The sequence below is a fragment of the Trypanosoma rangeli genome (assembly GCF_003719475.1).
Source record: "Trypanosoma rangeli strain AM80 chromosome Unknown Tra_15.4_contig_00172, whole genome shotgun sequence".
Taxonomy (NCBI): domain Eukaryota; phylum Euglenozoa; class Kinetoplastea; order Trypanosomatida; family Trypanosomatidae; genus Trypanosoma; species Trypanosoma rangeli.
Window position 1 is genome coordinate 26,301 of NW_021705917.1, and position 14,329 is coordinate 40,629.

General features: G+C 59.1%; 5 protein-coding genes across 5 annotated transcripts, besides 2 other annotated features; all 5 read right to left on the reverse strand.

Moving 5' to 3' along the window:
• Positions 1-1,417: 1,417 nt before the first annotated feature.
• Positions 1,418-1,470: a microsatellite.
• Positions 1,471-1,472: 2 nt separating this feature from the next.
• Positions 1,473-1,501: a microsatellite.
• Positions 1,502-1,675: 174 nt separating this feature from the next.
• On the reverse strand, positions 1,676-2,998 carry TraAM80_05357 (putative serine/threonine-protein kinase a, putative,protein kinase; the record flags this gene model as incomplete). The annotated part of the gene is made up of 1 exon (XM_029382240.1): positions 1,676-2,998. One exon carries the CDS (start codon positions 2,996-2,998, stop codon positions 1,676-1,678), a length of 1,323 nt encoding a protein of 440 aa, XP_029237921.1.
• A 204-nt stretch (positions 2,999-3,202) lies between these two features.
• TraAM80_05358 (acetyl-CoA carboxylase) lies at positions 3,203-9,832 on the reverse strand (the record flags this gene model as incomplete). Its single annotated transcript, XM_029382241.1, has 1 exon — positions 3,203-9,832. One exon carries the CDS (start codon positions 9,830-9,832, stop codon positions 3,203-3,205), a length of 6,630 nt encoding a protein of 2,209 aa, XP_029237922.1.
• A 375-nt stretch (positions 9,833-10,207) lies between these two features.
• TraAM80_05359 (uncharacterized protein) lies at positions 10,208-12,811 on the reverse strand (the record flags this gene model as incomplete). The annotated part of the gene is made up of 1 exon (XM_029382242.1): positions 10,208-12,811. The coding sequence occupies one exon, from the start codon at positions 12,809-12,811 to the stop codon at positions 10,208-10,210; it is 2,604 nt and encodes an 867-aa protein (XP_029237923.1).
• A 29-nt stretch (positions 12,812-12,840) lies between these two features.
• TraAM80_05360 (uncharacterized protein) lies at positions 12,841-13,215 on the reverse strand (the record flags this gene model as incomplete). The annotated part of the gene is made up of 1 exon (XM_029382243.1): positions 12,841-13,215. The coding sequence occupies one exon, from the start codon at positions 13,213-13,215 to the stop codon at positions 12,841-12,843; it is 375 nt and encodes a 124-aa protein (XP_029237924.1).
• A 45-nt stretch (positions 13,216-13,260) lies between these two features.
• On the reverse strand, positions 13,261-14,329 carry TraAM80_05361 (uncharacterized protein; the record flags this gene model as incomplete). The annotated part of the gene is made up of 1 exon (XM_029382244.1): positions 13,261-14,329. A coding segment is annotated over one exon (1,069 nt), but the record flags the coding sequence as incomplete, so codon positions are not given.

The window sequence follows — 14,329 nt, forward strand, 5'->3', positions numbered from 1 at the left end:
GGTCTCCTCTGGCACTTATTAGTGCGGCACTAGAGCGCTACTACCGACGGTGCTCGCGGTCCACGCCACCGGGGGGGGGGGGAGGGAAAGAGGCGAGGGTGACAATAAACAAAAGCAACAATACATGCAGCAGCACAACGAAGGATGACGGTGACGAATGGACGCCAGCGAGGATGTATCACAGACACGCACACGCGGAGCGACCACGACGGGGGGCCGGAGTGGCGAGTGAGCCCGAGCCGCAGCAGGCGCCAGTGCTGGACACATCCGCCCTCCGTTTGTCCATCTAAAGCACCGGCTGCCCACTCCCCCTCCTCAGAGGCCCATGCAGGCGACCCGCAAGCAGGCATCCAAAAATGAACACCCGCACACCACATACATACATGCCATAGTGTGCCAACAGTGGACCAAGTGCAATGACTGTGGGCAAGCAGAAGGGCCGTCCCGCTCGTTCCAGCGGCACGCACCTGCACGGCGAAGGAAAACAGCAAAATTAAAGCCACTGCAAATCAATAAGTACGGGTAGAAGCAAAACAACAACAAAAAAGCGCAACGCCGCAGGCAGCTCAGCACGCAACAAAATTATTCGGTCTTTCCCACCATCTGCACGCACACAAAGAGAGAAAAAGTGCGGGCGGTTGTGTATCTAAACGAGAGGTAAACAAACGTGACTCTTCTCGACGGAAGCGGTAAATCCAAGCAGTAGTTGCAGCGGCGGCAGCAAACGTAGCCGTGCAGTAAGAAAAAACAACAACATATATAACACATTTTGTTTTGGGAGGATCAACGGACGCCGCTTCAATAAAACCTTCGATTTCCTTCAGGGTGATCCGTGTCGCACCGTTTCCCTCGCTTACCCCTCCGTCTACGCCCCCAGATGCTTCGGCTTCTACCCACGGAAACACTTCAGCTCGGTCGCCACAGCCTCTAAGTGCACACTTCATCGCTTATTAATTTGTTTTTATTGTCGTTCGAGGACGCCTCTCCGTCTCGTCTTCATAGCCGTCGTCGCTCCCCTTGCCTCGCCGTGGGCGTGCACCCGCCGCGCCGGAGCCTTGCGGTTGTCAACAGGTGCAAAAAAGGGTTTCACCCATGCGGCAGCCCCCGCCCACACACATAGGCGTGGGAAAAGGAGAAGCGGCAGTAGGTGGCGATGCAGCGGAGAGCGCAAGGGAGGCGGCCCCGAAGGAGGATCAAACGCAAAAACACACATGGAAGCGCTGAAAAGCTCCCCATCCCCCTCCCCTCCTTATGTCGTCGTGTTCTCTGTTCATTGGCTCCCTGTGTTGACTAGTTATATATAAATAAATATTGCTTTTCCTTCTCCTTCTTCTTGTTTTTGTGAGTTTTTTGTCCCTCCCTTCAAGCGTTCATTCTGTAAATCAAATGCCCTTTGTACTTCCTCCCTGCTTTCGTTTATATATATATATTTATATATATAAACGCATACATACACACATGTACTTACATCCATATATATATATATATATATATATATATAGCGATGCCAACCCCCCGCCCATGCCGAGGTTTGGCCCCACTTGGATAATACGTGCATGCATCAAGAAAAGAAGATATGTGTGTGTATATATATATATGGGCATACCTCAATGAATCAACGTAATAAATTTCTACCCCCAAAACTTATCAACGGAGTTCGCTCTACGCGGCCGCCTCAACACGGTAAAGCGTTCTGCAGCGTCACAAGCCACTCCTCGTAGGCCTTTTCGTTGGACTCTTTGAACCAAAATGCCTTGCCAGTTTGGTTCTTCATCGCAAAGACAAACTTCTCGTTCGTAATCGCGGCGTCGATGGGGCAAACCGATGTGACGGCGCTCAGCTCTACCCGCTCCTCCGCGCCCGTCGCCACATCCCGCATGACAATCGCCTCCTCATTCAAGGAAAGGTCGCACTGCTGCCAGCCACGATCCGCCGTGTGCCGGGCGACAGTCCCCCGCCGCGGCACCACGCGACTGCCCTCGTAGTCTTGAATGTCGGAGCTGAGCACCTCATCAACGTTGCGGGCAATCTCCTGCTGCACGCTCTGCGGGATGCGGTTGTGGTTCAGCACACTACGCCGCAGCGTCTCAAGCCCTTTGCGAACAAACGGCTGCTGAAACAGCTGCCGGAGGGACGGGCGATACTTTGGGTCGAGGGAAAGCAGCTGATCGCACACGTTGCGTATATCATCACTGTAAATGTTGGGAAGGGGCTGCCGGCGGGCGTGCAGAATGTTGTCAATGAGCTCGTCCATGTTGCGACCTCCAAACGGACGCTTGAGGGCAATAACTTCGTACAGCACCACACCGAGAGCCCACATTTCGCTCTTCTTACTGTACGGCGCGCGGCGCCAGAGCTCCGGGCTTAGGTAGTACGGTGTGCCACAGAAGGTGGAGCCAACCGGGTTGGAGAGAGAGTCCTCGTACTGCCGCGAAAATCCAAAGTCGCCCAACTTCACCAGCCCCGTGGTGGTGAGGAGGACGTTGGCCGTTTTCAGGTCCCTGTGCATCATCTTGTTCATGTGGATGTGATCCAGGGCGAGGCATAGCTGGAGAAAAATAAAAAGGACCTCGTGTTCCTTGAAGTACCGCGTCGACTGCTGTCTCGCCTTGATCTGCTTGTAGAGATCCCCGCCGTCGGCGTACTCCATGATGATGAGAAGCATCCCACCGCGTTCGTAGGAGACGTGATGCCGCACAATGTTGGCGTTGTTGCACCGTGAAAGACATTTTACCTCGTTTGTCACAAAACCGCGGTCCTTGGAGCTCATGTTGTTGGTGTCCATCACTTTTGCCGCGTAGATTGTGCCCGTGTCCCGCTCCTCCACACGCCACGCGCTGCCAAAGCTGCCCTGGCCAAGTAATTTTTTCTTTATATACTTGCAATCCTGCCGCGTGCCAAGGATGCCCTCCAGAGGGTCCAACATGGCGGCATCACCCACTATGGGGGGCTGCGGCAGGCCGCTGCCACCAGCCGCCACCCGTTTCGCGTCGGTCATTGACCTCACCACGCACTATGCACTACGGGACAGCGAGAAAAATGGGTGAAAGAGTGACGTGCACACAGAGAGACACACAGGCATTGGGGGACGACACGTCAACACGTTACATGTCACCTACACAAAAGCGAGAAGAGTAAACAAAGGATAACCCGTCATAAAATAAGGTATGCCACACCACACAGGATGCTTCATCTACCCATCTTAAGAAAAAGCAAAATTCTCAGGTTCTTCCTTACCTTCCTGCGCCCGCTGCATTGCCTTCATTGCGGCCTGCAGCACACGTTTGTCCGCAAAGAGGCTATCGAAGCACGCCTCTAACGTACAGGCAGCCTGGCATTGGGTCATCAGCCGCATCACATCCTCAACCGTAGGCGGAGGCGCCGAGGTCGGCATCAGCGGCAATGACGAGAAGCCAACCCCAAAGAAACCGTCCGCCCTCTCCTTCTCGGTAAGCCACCGCAAGTGCAGCGCATCATTCGTCCCCCACGCAATATCAGGGTGCTCCTTCGCGAAGGCCGCCTCGATATTCCTGACTCCTTCCGACAGGGAAACAACGGTCTTTGACTCTACCATCGAGGCCGCCACAGACAGTTCCTTCAGCTTGCGCTGAAGCTTAACGTGGAATAGGCGTCGGCTGTCTTTCCACGGGACCACGCCCCGTACGGCTCCCATGGCCTCCATGCGCACAGGGGTGTCATGTAGATCCGCGAAGCGAACGGCAACGTCGCGGTAGAGCGGCAAAAGACGGTTCTCCTCCTCTCGCATCTTCTTCTGATCCAGCGCGGCAAGGTGTGGGTTATTGCGGCGGATGAGCTCCCGGATGTCGTTCTCCCGAAACTTGATCTCCACGACGCCGGCGGGCTCCATCACCCCGCCGTGGGCGGTGACGTCGCAGTACATCTCGACCGCCCCGTTGTGGTTGATGAGAGGGTCGACGACAACCCATGCCCCGCCCCGCAGTTCACCGTGGGGTGGGATGTAGATAAAGAGGGGACAGCTGTACGCGCGGACGTTGTCGACGATGGAGGCACCAAACTTAAGCACCTCGTCGAACATGTCCCGCATTCCACCGGAGAAACCGCGCCAGTTCGCCAGAATAAAACACGGAAGCCGCTCGTGCTGAAAGTCGTCCAGTGCGTCTGCCGTCTTGCGTGCGGAGTCGGGGAACCACACCTGCCCCGCCTGCGGAACAAACGAAGAGGCGGAGGTGGGGTCGGCGGGATCGGCGGGGTTGTACTTGCGCGTCAGTCGTGTCTCGACGAGAATGATCCCACACGGAATGCCGCCAAGCGTTGCCCGCCCTGTCACAACGGACTTCGCCCACCCCTCCAACGACTCCGTCCACGAGCCACGGTCAAACAGCCCCAACTTGCTCCCCACGCCACACACTAACTGCCGTGGGTCGTATGCCTCATTGTCGCTCGGCGTGAATGTCACGTCACGGTCGACGGGGTCATGGTGGGGGAGAACAAGCACGCGCGGGCAGCACCGCAGCGGGTCCACCGTAGGCGGGACGTAGTTCAGCCAGACCAGCAGAGCCTCCGCAGATCGGTAGCTGTTCTTGGTGTTCCAGTGCGTCACTCCATTCCGCACCATCACCTGCTTTCCGCCGAGCTGGCTGTTGTCGCTGTACACCTCCGCGCCGAGAAGACGGTTGAGCGCCGTGGCGCCTGTGAGTATGAGCGGTGCGTCGTCGGTCTGAATCACACGTCGACCAATGCGGTTCAGGTAGGCGCCAATCCCAACACTACGGCCAGTCACAACGCTGATGGTCGGCACCTCGCCGTAGTTCTTAGACATCTGCCCCGCCACAAGGCCGGAGCCGCGCAAATTCTCCACACCCAGGTACTCGTTGGGCCCACCAATGATGCCGCGGAGGACGTAGCGCATTTCACCTTCCAATGCTTCCTGCCGTGGCTCCACCGACAGTCGCACGCCAAGCCGCACCAGCTCTTCATAATCTTCCGGCACGAGATACAAATACTCCACCTCGTTCGTCGCACTAAATGCGACGCGAAACCGCTTCTTTACCTCCACACTTAACCCAAGCCGTGCCCCACTGTTGGCACTAATGTACACAAAAGGCACGCGCAGGCGTCGCGCCAGCTCAGAGGCCGCGCTGAACACGTCATCCTCCGGGACGGCGAAAGAGCCTGACTGAAACGTGATGTCATTGGCGACCATCACAATGCAGCGGCTTCCCGCGTCGTCTGTGTCACTGTTGTAGTACGTCGGAGGAAAAAGAGTCACCAGCCACACGATCATGCCGCATGGGATGTGACCATCTCGTTTCTCTTCACAGAGGGTCTTGCCATCGGCTGCGTCAAGAAAGAGTTCCTTCGCCTTGACCAGCTCCTTTGGAATGCACTCACGCGAAAAGCTGCGCCCACACGCGTGCTGCATCCACTGATCACTCAACACGGTAGCAAGCAGCTGCGGCCAGTCGTACGCATAGACAGTGTTGAGGGCTCTTGCCTGGAGGCGCCTCAGTTGTTTCTCAGAGACCATTGGGTACGGCCCCAGCGGGACACTTTCCTCAACCTCGTCAATCGCCTCGGTGGCCGCTGCCGCTGCCGCCGCAGCCGCAGTCGTGACACGCGAGGGCAGAAGATTGCGCAGCGCAGACAGCTTTGATGCTGTGCGCAACAGAGTGCGAAGCGTAGCCCCACAGCTGCCTTTGCTGCCGTTGGTATTGTTGTTGTTGTTGTTGCAGCTTCCACAGCTGCCCCCGTCCTTTGACTCGAAAAAGGCCTCGTTAATATTCTCGCTGGACCTTGAGGCGGTTGTGAGGGCAATGTCCTCGGAGGTTTCTGCGCGGTGCAGGCAAATCATGCCGTTCTCAATCCACTCGTAACTCGTGCGCATTACGACATTGTAGCCCGAGGGTGACGAGATGATGACGCGGAATGGGATGCAGCCGCTGCTGACCCGAACGTTGAACGAGAGCTCCACCTCGGCGATGCCCAAGTAGCTCAGCCGCTGCCGATACGACTTGCCGACGTGCTCGAATAGGCGCTTCATGTTGGTCACGTCAAACGTCAGCTCCGCCATTTTGATGAAGATGTGGTTGTACGTGGGGTACTTGAAGGTGTTGTCGTTGCGTGCAAACTCCAGGGCGCTGAAGCACTTGGCGACCATGTGCCCCGCGTCAATCTCGTTCGCCTCCGTCCAGGCCTCAACACCCAGGTCCCGCGGACTGAGGAACACGCGTGCAAACATACGACTTTCCAAGTACGATGGATTCTTCTTCTTTGGCGTCGCACGAAACACGTGCACGTCCTTGAACGGTGTCGGGTACATGGCAACGTCGTAGTTCACCAGGCGGTGCAGTTCAAGGCGTCGCGCGGAGAGCGGTGCAATGTTACGGATCAGTGCGTCCTCGCGCCACCCATGGCACTGGCGGTAGGTAAAAGTGTGCGGCCCGTCAGGAATGCCGTGCGCAATGAAGGTGACGCGCTGCAGGCTCCTGTGCCGCATCAAAGCCTGGGAGTGTGCGTCCAGCAACTGCTGGCAGTGCCGCGCCGCCTCCTCAGCGCCGTCCTGGACGCTGACGGCGAAGAAGACGGTGCAGACGACGTTCTCATGCGGGATATGACACATGACGTTGTCGAGGGCAGTCGTCCATCTCTCCCGCAGCACCCGATCGTCGGCGAACATCACGCAAAAGCCGGCGCCTTTGCCCTCCGGGGCAACGTCGAGTGTATTTTCATTGTACGGGGAAAAGCACTCCGCCCGCAGCGGGTCGTGGTCCTCCAGTGGCTCGTACTCGTAGGAGCCGTACCAGCAGCCGTCCTGGACAAAGATGTCGAGGTTCTTCACCTGACTCTCGCCAAAGTACTCGCGGCGGATGTAAAGTTCGAGGCACAGCTGCACAAGGTGTGGGGTTCTGTGGTCGAACATGACGGCGCACATGAGATCGTTGCCGTAGCTGCCCTGAATGAGGTCGGTGATGCGGCTCTCCTCCAGCTCCTTCGCGAAGGTCGTCTTGCGATCCTCAAAGGAGGGAAGACTGCACTGCCGCAGTAGATACCGCACCTGCAGGGCAAGGGAGCCGTGCGTGACGGAGTGCAGCTCCAGCAGGGAGGAGAGCGTGCCTTGGAGTGAATTGAGCAGCAGCCTGTTGGTTTCCAGCATATTCAGCAGACCCTTGATGACTCCGTGGTGGCAGGGCTGGTGGTGAGCAAAATCCAGTGCATAAACCTCCATTGCGTCATCCTTCGCCTCGCGCAGGTGCTGGATCGCCTCTTGTCGACTGCATCGCGCAAACGGCTGCTCGACCGCAATGTATTCAGCCACAAGGGCATTAAGGACGGTCTTGAGCTTCTCATTGGGCGTGGCCCCCGCCGCATCATCCCACCCCATGGCGGATAACGCTGTTACCAGCAGCGGGAAGTTGGCCGCGTTGAGGACGACAGTGGAGAGACAGAGGGAGGAAAGGTTCTCAAACGCCTCCTGCAGCCGCTTCGCCAACGAGGTTCCGGTGAAGTGGTACCCGTGCAGCATGTTGTACAATGACTCCACACCAGCCTGGGCCCGGGTGAGTCCGTTGGGCCGCTCCAGCTTTTTCTCCCGATCCCCGACGAGCATGGGGGGCCACGGCTCCTGCGCCTCGTGCGGGCGGGTGACGTTGCTTGGGTCGTCCAGCGTGAGATCGCCAATGAGGGTGCCCACGGCAATGGTGCTGCCGGGCGCCACACGGTGGTGCAGCACCCCAGCCGCGGTCGCCCGCAACGGCAGGATCATCTTCATCACCTCCACCTCCGCAATGGTGCGGCCCGCCGCCACATGACCGCCGTCGTTGACGACGTAGCGCACGAAGCGGCCCGGGACGGACGACAAAATCTTCGCCGGGTCCGTGTCTCCGGTGAAGGTGGTCTCCTTGCCACCGATGGAGATGCGCAGACTTGTCGGCTCCTTCTCCGCGTAGGCGATGAAACTTTTCCCCCCAATTCGCAGCTGCAGTCCCCCCGACTTCAGCTTGCGGAGGGGCACCGTGACGACGCTGCCGTTGAGTGAAATGGCAACCTCAGTGGGGCTCATGTAACCCATCGTGACGGTGTATTTTTTGGTTCGATTCACGTACGATTCAGTTAGGCAGTTGGCTAGATAGTCAGGTGAGGGCACGTGTCCCGCACCAAGAAAGGTGACGTACTTGCCAACGTTTTCCTCGCCCTTGCGCAGCATGCGGAAGACGCAGGCGGCAATCAGGGCAAGGTAGACGTCCTGCTCCTGCGGCTGCTGCACCGCACGCGCCACAATGAGTCGGTCAAGCCACGCTGTGCTCACGTCGCAGGCGATGAACTCCTCCCGCTCCAGCAGCTCCAGCACGTACGAGACGGAGGTGTAGATCTCCCCGCGTATGACAAGGTTGCGGAGGGCCATGACCATCCCGCGGCGTGCGTCCTCGCGGGTCTCACCGGAGCTAAAAATGTGGCCGAATTGTGAATCGGAAAACTGATGCACCTCGCCCCCTTGGCCGATGGAGAAGTACCCCCAGCACTCCTTGCTATTTTTGAAGCTGATTTCCTCCACACGGCCCGAGGTGGGGCGAAACCCCTCCTCCGTGTTCTCTGCGGTCACGCGCACGGCGATGGTGTGCCCCTTCGCCGGAAGCGTCCTGCGCTGCGCAAAATCAATCGGCGTCGTGGTGTAGGGCCGCTCCCCGTAGAAGCTGCGCACCTCTGGCACCCGGTAGAGCGGCACGCCCATGCCGATGCAGAGGAGGGCAGCCGGCAGATTGACCCCAGAGATCAGCTCCGAGACGGGGTGCTCCACCTGAAGGCGGGGGTTAAGCTCCAGGAAGAAGAATTTGTCGGTAGCCTTGTCGTACATGTACTCCACGGTGCCAACCCCGCGGTAACCAACAGCCCTGGCGAGGCGTATGGCTGCCGCCTCCATCGAGGCGATGATCGAGGGGTCCACGCCAAAAACAGGGCCCTCCTCAATAATCTTTTGGTGGCGCCGCTGCACGGAGCAGTCGCGGGTGTGCACCGCGATGCAGTCACCGTAGTTGTCCGCAAGCAGCTGCACCTCGAGGTGCCGCACATTCTCCAGCATCCGCATAACAAAAATGTGGCAGCCCTTCACCTCCTCCGACACCGCAAGGAACATCTCAGGCACATCCCCCATGCGCAGGCAGCATCGGATGCCTTTACCGCCACCACCCTCCGAGGCCTTTATCATGACAGGAAACCCAATACGTCCACACACCTCCTCACACTCCTCCACAGAGGTAACGTACGCCTTTTCGTACACCAGCGGGTCTACCTCAAAGACACCCGGAGGGAGACGAATCTCATCACCACTCCACGGCACCGTTGGCACGTCGTTCGACTGCGCCACAATGGTGGAGGCAATCTTGTCGCCAAGCGCAAACATGGCCGCTTCAGAAGGGCCAAGAAACACAACGTTGTTCTTGAGCCTGGCGCACTCCAGCGGCAACACCGGATTCTCCGACGCGTGGCCCCACCCGGGGTAGATGGCGTCGCAGGAAGTCTGCAGTGCCGTGTGCATGATGAGATCGACATTGGCGTAGTTGTTTGAGTTCGACCCTCCCGGGACGACCACGTGGCGGTCAGCGAGGGAGATAAATTCAGCGTTGGCGTGCAGATCCTCCGGCGTTGCCATGACAACAAACTCCACCGCCTCGGAGTCCCCAATATGTTCATACAGCCACAAACGGATGGAGTCGATGCCCTTAACCGCAGCAAGGCCGTTGTTTGCAATAAGCACCCGTTCAATGGTTTTGGTGCCACCAAGAAACATGCAAAACTCCGAGAGATTGCGGAAAGGCAACTGCTGAACTGACTTCTTGTGTTCAACGAGGTCCATTTTTTCTCCTCTTCGTCGCTATTTTGCTTGTATTTCTTTTTTTTGGTTTGTTTTACTTCCCTACTCACCGTTCCCGTTCCTCTTGTTTGCCTTCCTTTTGCTGGCAACTTGCTGCTATCCGCCTTGCGTGTGTGCACGTGTGAGTTGGTGTGGCTGGGGGCGGGCGCGGAGAGGAATTGGCGGGAAAACGAGGGTGAGCGGCAGGCGGAGAAGAAGTTAAGAGAAGATATATATGTAGAAGAGACACAGCACCACTCTTGCGCACGACGCGGGAGGTCCGCCTTAACGCCGGCGCAGACACACAGAGGAAGAGAGAGAAAAATAGATCTGGTGCCGCAGGAGATTACGCGCTCATCAACGCTGCCGCCCGCTCCGCTACCGCCCAATCGAAGAAGACGACGGTGACGACGACTCCGATCGAGCGCGCTTCAGTAGCGGCTCAGTTATTTCCTCCTCCATTTCCTCCGCCTCGCGCCTGCTCTTGAGATGCGGGGTGCCGCCGCCGCTGCGCCTGTCCACAGGGGGGTCTGTGGTCGCTGCGGGGTCCGCACTGCCGTGCGCGGTGGGGGCGGCGGGCAGCAGCGGGCGCGGGGGCGGCACCTCGACACCAAACTCCATCACCATTGCGTCGAACTCGAGGTCGGAGATGCCCCTCATGCTGCGCTCCAGCGTACTCGCCACGCTGGACGTCTCGGCGTCGGCAGAGCGGGCCTCCTCCGGCGTTTCCCGCAGCGCGTGCTCCAATTTGAGGGCGAGCGCGGGGCAGTGGGCCCGCAGCGCCTCCCCGTACGTCGTCCACAGGCGCATCCCAAGTGACTGGCAAAGACCAACGCCCTTATCGCCTCCGTCCCTCTGCTGCTGCCGCAGCTCACCCTCTTCTGCTGCGCCGTTGCTGCAGTTCTCTGCGAGGTCATCGTCCTCGTCCTCGTCCCCGTTGCTCAGCAGGTGCACAAACGGGCTGCCGGCTGGGCCGGCGATGCGCCGTGCCCTGTCGCTCTTCTCGCAATGAATCGAGCGGCAGACGGAGTCCAGTAAATGCGCCAGCGACGCGCTGAGAATGTTGCTCCGTCGTGCACACGCCACGTAGCGCCGGAGCGCCGTGTCAAGTAACGTGCCGTCGCCAAGCAGACTCTCCACCATGCGCCGCTTTCCGCTGTTTAGCACGGCAGCAACAAAGGCCACAACGGAAGACTGCACGTTGGCATTCGGGCGAGCCTCTGAGCGCAGTGCGGCGTCGAGGCTCGATGGCAAACCCGCCTGAACCAATACTTTTGCGAAGGCAAGGCTGAGCGCCTCGTTGATGTCGCCCGTGATGGCGGTGAGAACCTTCAACGCATGCAGCACCCGCATCTCCTCATGTGAATTACGTGCAATCACCTCACCACTAGCGAGTGTCTTGGCGATGCAGGAAGCAAGCGGCAGCAGCGAGGGCCGTCGCCCCAGCGCCCCCTCCACCCAGAAGCGTACCACATCGCACTTTGTCGCACCGCTCATTTCCATAAGGTCCGGCATGTACTGCAGCATGCCGATGCCGCAACTCACAACGGCGTCAACCGCCGCCTGCAGCTCTGTACCGCGCTGGCTAGTCACAATGCACTGCAGCAGCAAATCCAAAAGACATCCGTCAGGACTCCTAGACGCTTCCGCAACCAGCCCGCCACGCGCTGCTGGATACAACATGATGCAACTGCAGACAATGTCACACGCCTTTTGCATCGCCATTCCGGGCGTCATGCACGGCAACTGCGGCGGTGCAGACGATGCGGGTGACGATGGTATCGGTGCTTGTAGTGGCTGTGACAGGGGCATGGCTGCATAGTCACGTATTGCACTCTCCAGTACAAACCGTAGGAACGGTAGAAGACCATTACCCACAAGAGCCTCGAAGAGCGAGGCTTTGGAATTCAGTGCCATCATTGAGTTTTTAATTGTCTTGGCCATGTCGTAAATGAAGGCCAGGACGTCAAAGGCGTTCTCGGCGTCTCCAAAGGCACGCTCGATCGCCCGTAGAATAAATACAGGCGACCGGCAAATTTCCTCCACCAGGCGGAATTTGGTGGACATGAGATACGTGCAGAGCAATGAGGACGGCACGGCGTCGGCTTCGTCAAGGCTGAGTGGCAGCAGGTCTTTGAGGTAGTCGCAGGAATACAGCACGTGAATGCGGGACAAAATGCTCTCTGGGAGCTGCAGCGGGTTGCGGAACGTCGCGCGACGCTCCTCGAGGCTCACAAATCCCGTGCTACGCTCCCGCCGCCCAATGGCATACTGCACGATGTCCACGCACATGTCAACGAGGGAGTTCTCTACAAACTGCGAAATTATTTTTCCGTCAGTGTTAAACGGCGAGCGCAGCAGTGCGAGCGTGATCTGCCCCGTCAGGTCCATGCCGCGCACGTCCCCGTCACGCTGGCACGCCTGGAAAAGCTCCGCAAGCTCCTTAAAGTACGTGTCGCAGCCCCGCACATACATGCCGAAGCGCTGGGCGTTGGCCGTGACGGCGGAAAGGATGGCCGGCAGGTTTTCGCGAGACACCGTCCAGTGAGCGCAGATGGACGGCGCTGCGACCACCTCGGCGCCGTTCATTTCGCGTGACACGGCGCTCTTCCGGGACTGCTGGTACGCCACGATTTCATCGTATATCTTTTCGCAGCCCTCCTTTGTGTTGAAGCTGCACGCCATGCTGCGGCCGAGCTGGGGGTCGGACCACCACAGGATGGTCTCACTCTGAATGACGTAGGCATCCGTGAGGGTAATGGGCGTACTCATCAGCAGCTCCGCCGGGTTGTCGATGTCGATCATCTCCAGATGGCCCACCGCCCCCTCTGCACCTCCGTCATCGCTGTCGCCACCATCCAGCGCCGCGGAGGAGCGTAGAACGACAGACACGACTCCGACACCCATCTCCGTCCACGAATCGTCGTCGGACATGCTCGCGTACAGCTTCGCCTTGGTGAGGCTCTCCTCCCCGTCGTCCATTGCGACCCGGTCCGCGTCCGTGGCTCCTGTCAAGTCTGTGTGGACGCTGTGGTTTCCTCCGCGTCTTTGCTCTGCAGAACCTTCGCAACTCCTACAACCAGTGGGGCTCTGCAGGTAAGAGAACGGGCACAAAGCGGGGGAGAGAAGGTAAACAGAAGAACACACCCGGGCAAGACGTCAATAACTACACCACGGTGGGACATAGAGCGCGTGGCAGGTGAGGAAGACCCCGCGCCCACACTTGCAGGCACTCCAGCCCCACGCACCGCATACACGCGTATAAGTCCTACTCGTACACGCATCTGACACCACCGCCGCCTCACAGTTCGTACAGTAGAAACTACGGCACGCATACATCCCTCGCGCCGCCCAACTCGCTTGCCACCACCATGCACAGCCGTCATACCATGAGCGACGCGTGGTGTTATCTAATGCGCTGCACGGCAGGATCACGGCTCTTCACTGTGGCTGCGCTCCAGCCGCGACACAGCACGCCCACGCTCGATCAAGTCATCGACTCGCGTTACGAGTGCGCCAAGCCGCTGCAGTCGTGTATCGTTCTTGAGGTGCTGCTCGTTCAGCATTTTTGAGTACCGCACCATTGACCGCGTCACGTCATGCGTCGAGACGGAACGGCGCAGGAGGCTCGCGGCAGGGGGCGCGACATCCGCCATAAGTCGGTGCGACTCCCCTCGTGGCACATGTGGGGAGGGCCCGTCGGTCACACCGGGCCGCGCACGTCCACGCAATCCCACGCCGCACGCCAGAAATAAATGACTCTTCGCGTCAAGAAGGCGGTAAACAGACACAGTAAACGCCTCCGCAAAGCGTGAGGTGCCTTCCACAACCCACTGACAGAAGTGTGTCGTGTCGCAGCATTCGCTGGGGCAAATCAGCTCGCGTGCCACCGCCACCAGCGCCCTGTGAATGACACTACACACCTCCCACCGCCCTTGCAGTGCCTCACACAACAACGTGTGTCGACCCTCTGCCTCCTGCAACCTGCATTTGGAACACGCTTCCGCCCACTGAAGTTCACATATCTGCCGCTGCAGAGCACAGGAGAGCAGCCCTTGCTCCGTCTCGTGCCGTCCCACCGACGCTGCTCGGAGGCCGTCCATCGCCGCCCGCAGCTCCGTAAGCTCCTGCTCGTGCCTTGAACGCAGCCGCGCAGCGGCCTGCTGCGCCTCCTCCTCCTGCACGTGCAGGCGGGAGCGCAGCGCGCAGACCTCCTCCTCGTGGCGACGGCGCTCCTCCTCTCGACGGTCGCTGCTGGCCTGCAGCTCGGCTCGCAGCGCCTCGACACGCTCCATCATATCCGCCATGTCCCGCCGCGCTCGTGCCTCGTACGCCTCGTGCTGCTCTCGCAGCTCGCGACACGTCCCCTCCGACACCTCCTGCGCCGTCTGCAACGCCCTCTTGAGGGCCGCCAGTTCACTCTCGTGCACCACCTGCAGCTGCTCAACGGCAGGATGTCTCCCACGCACCTCCGCATCCATGCGCTCCCGCATCTCGAAG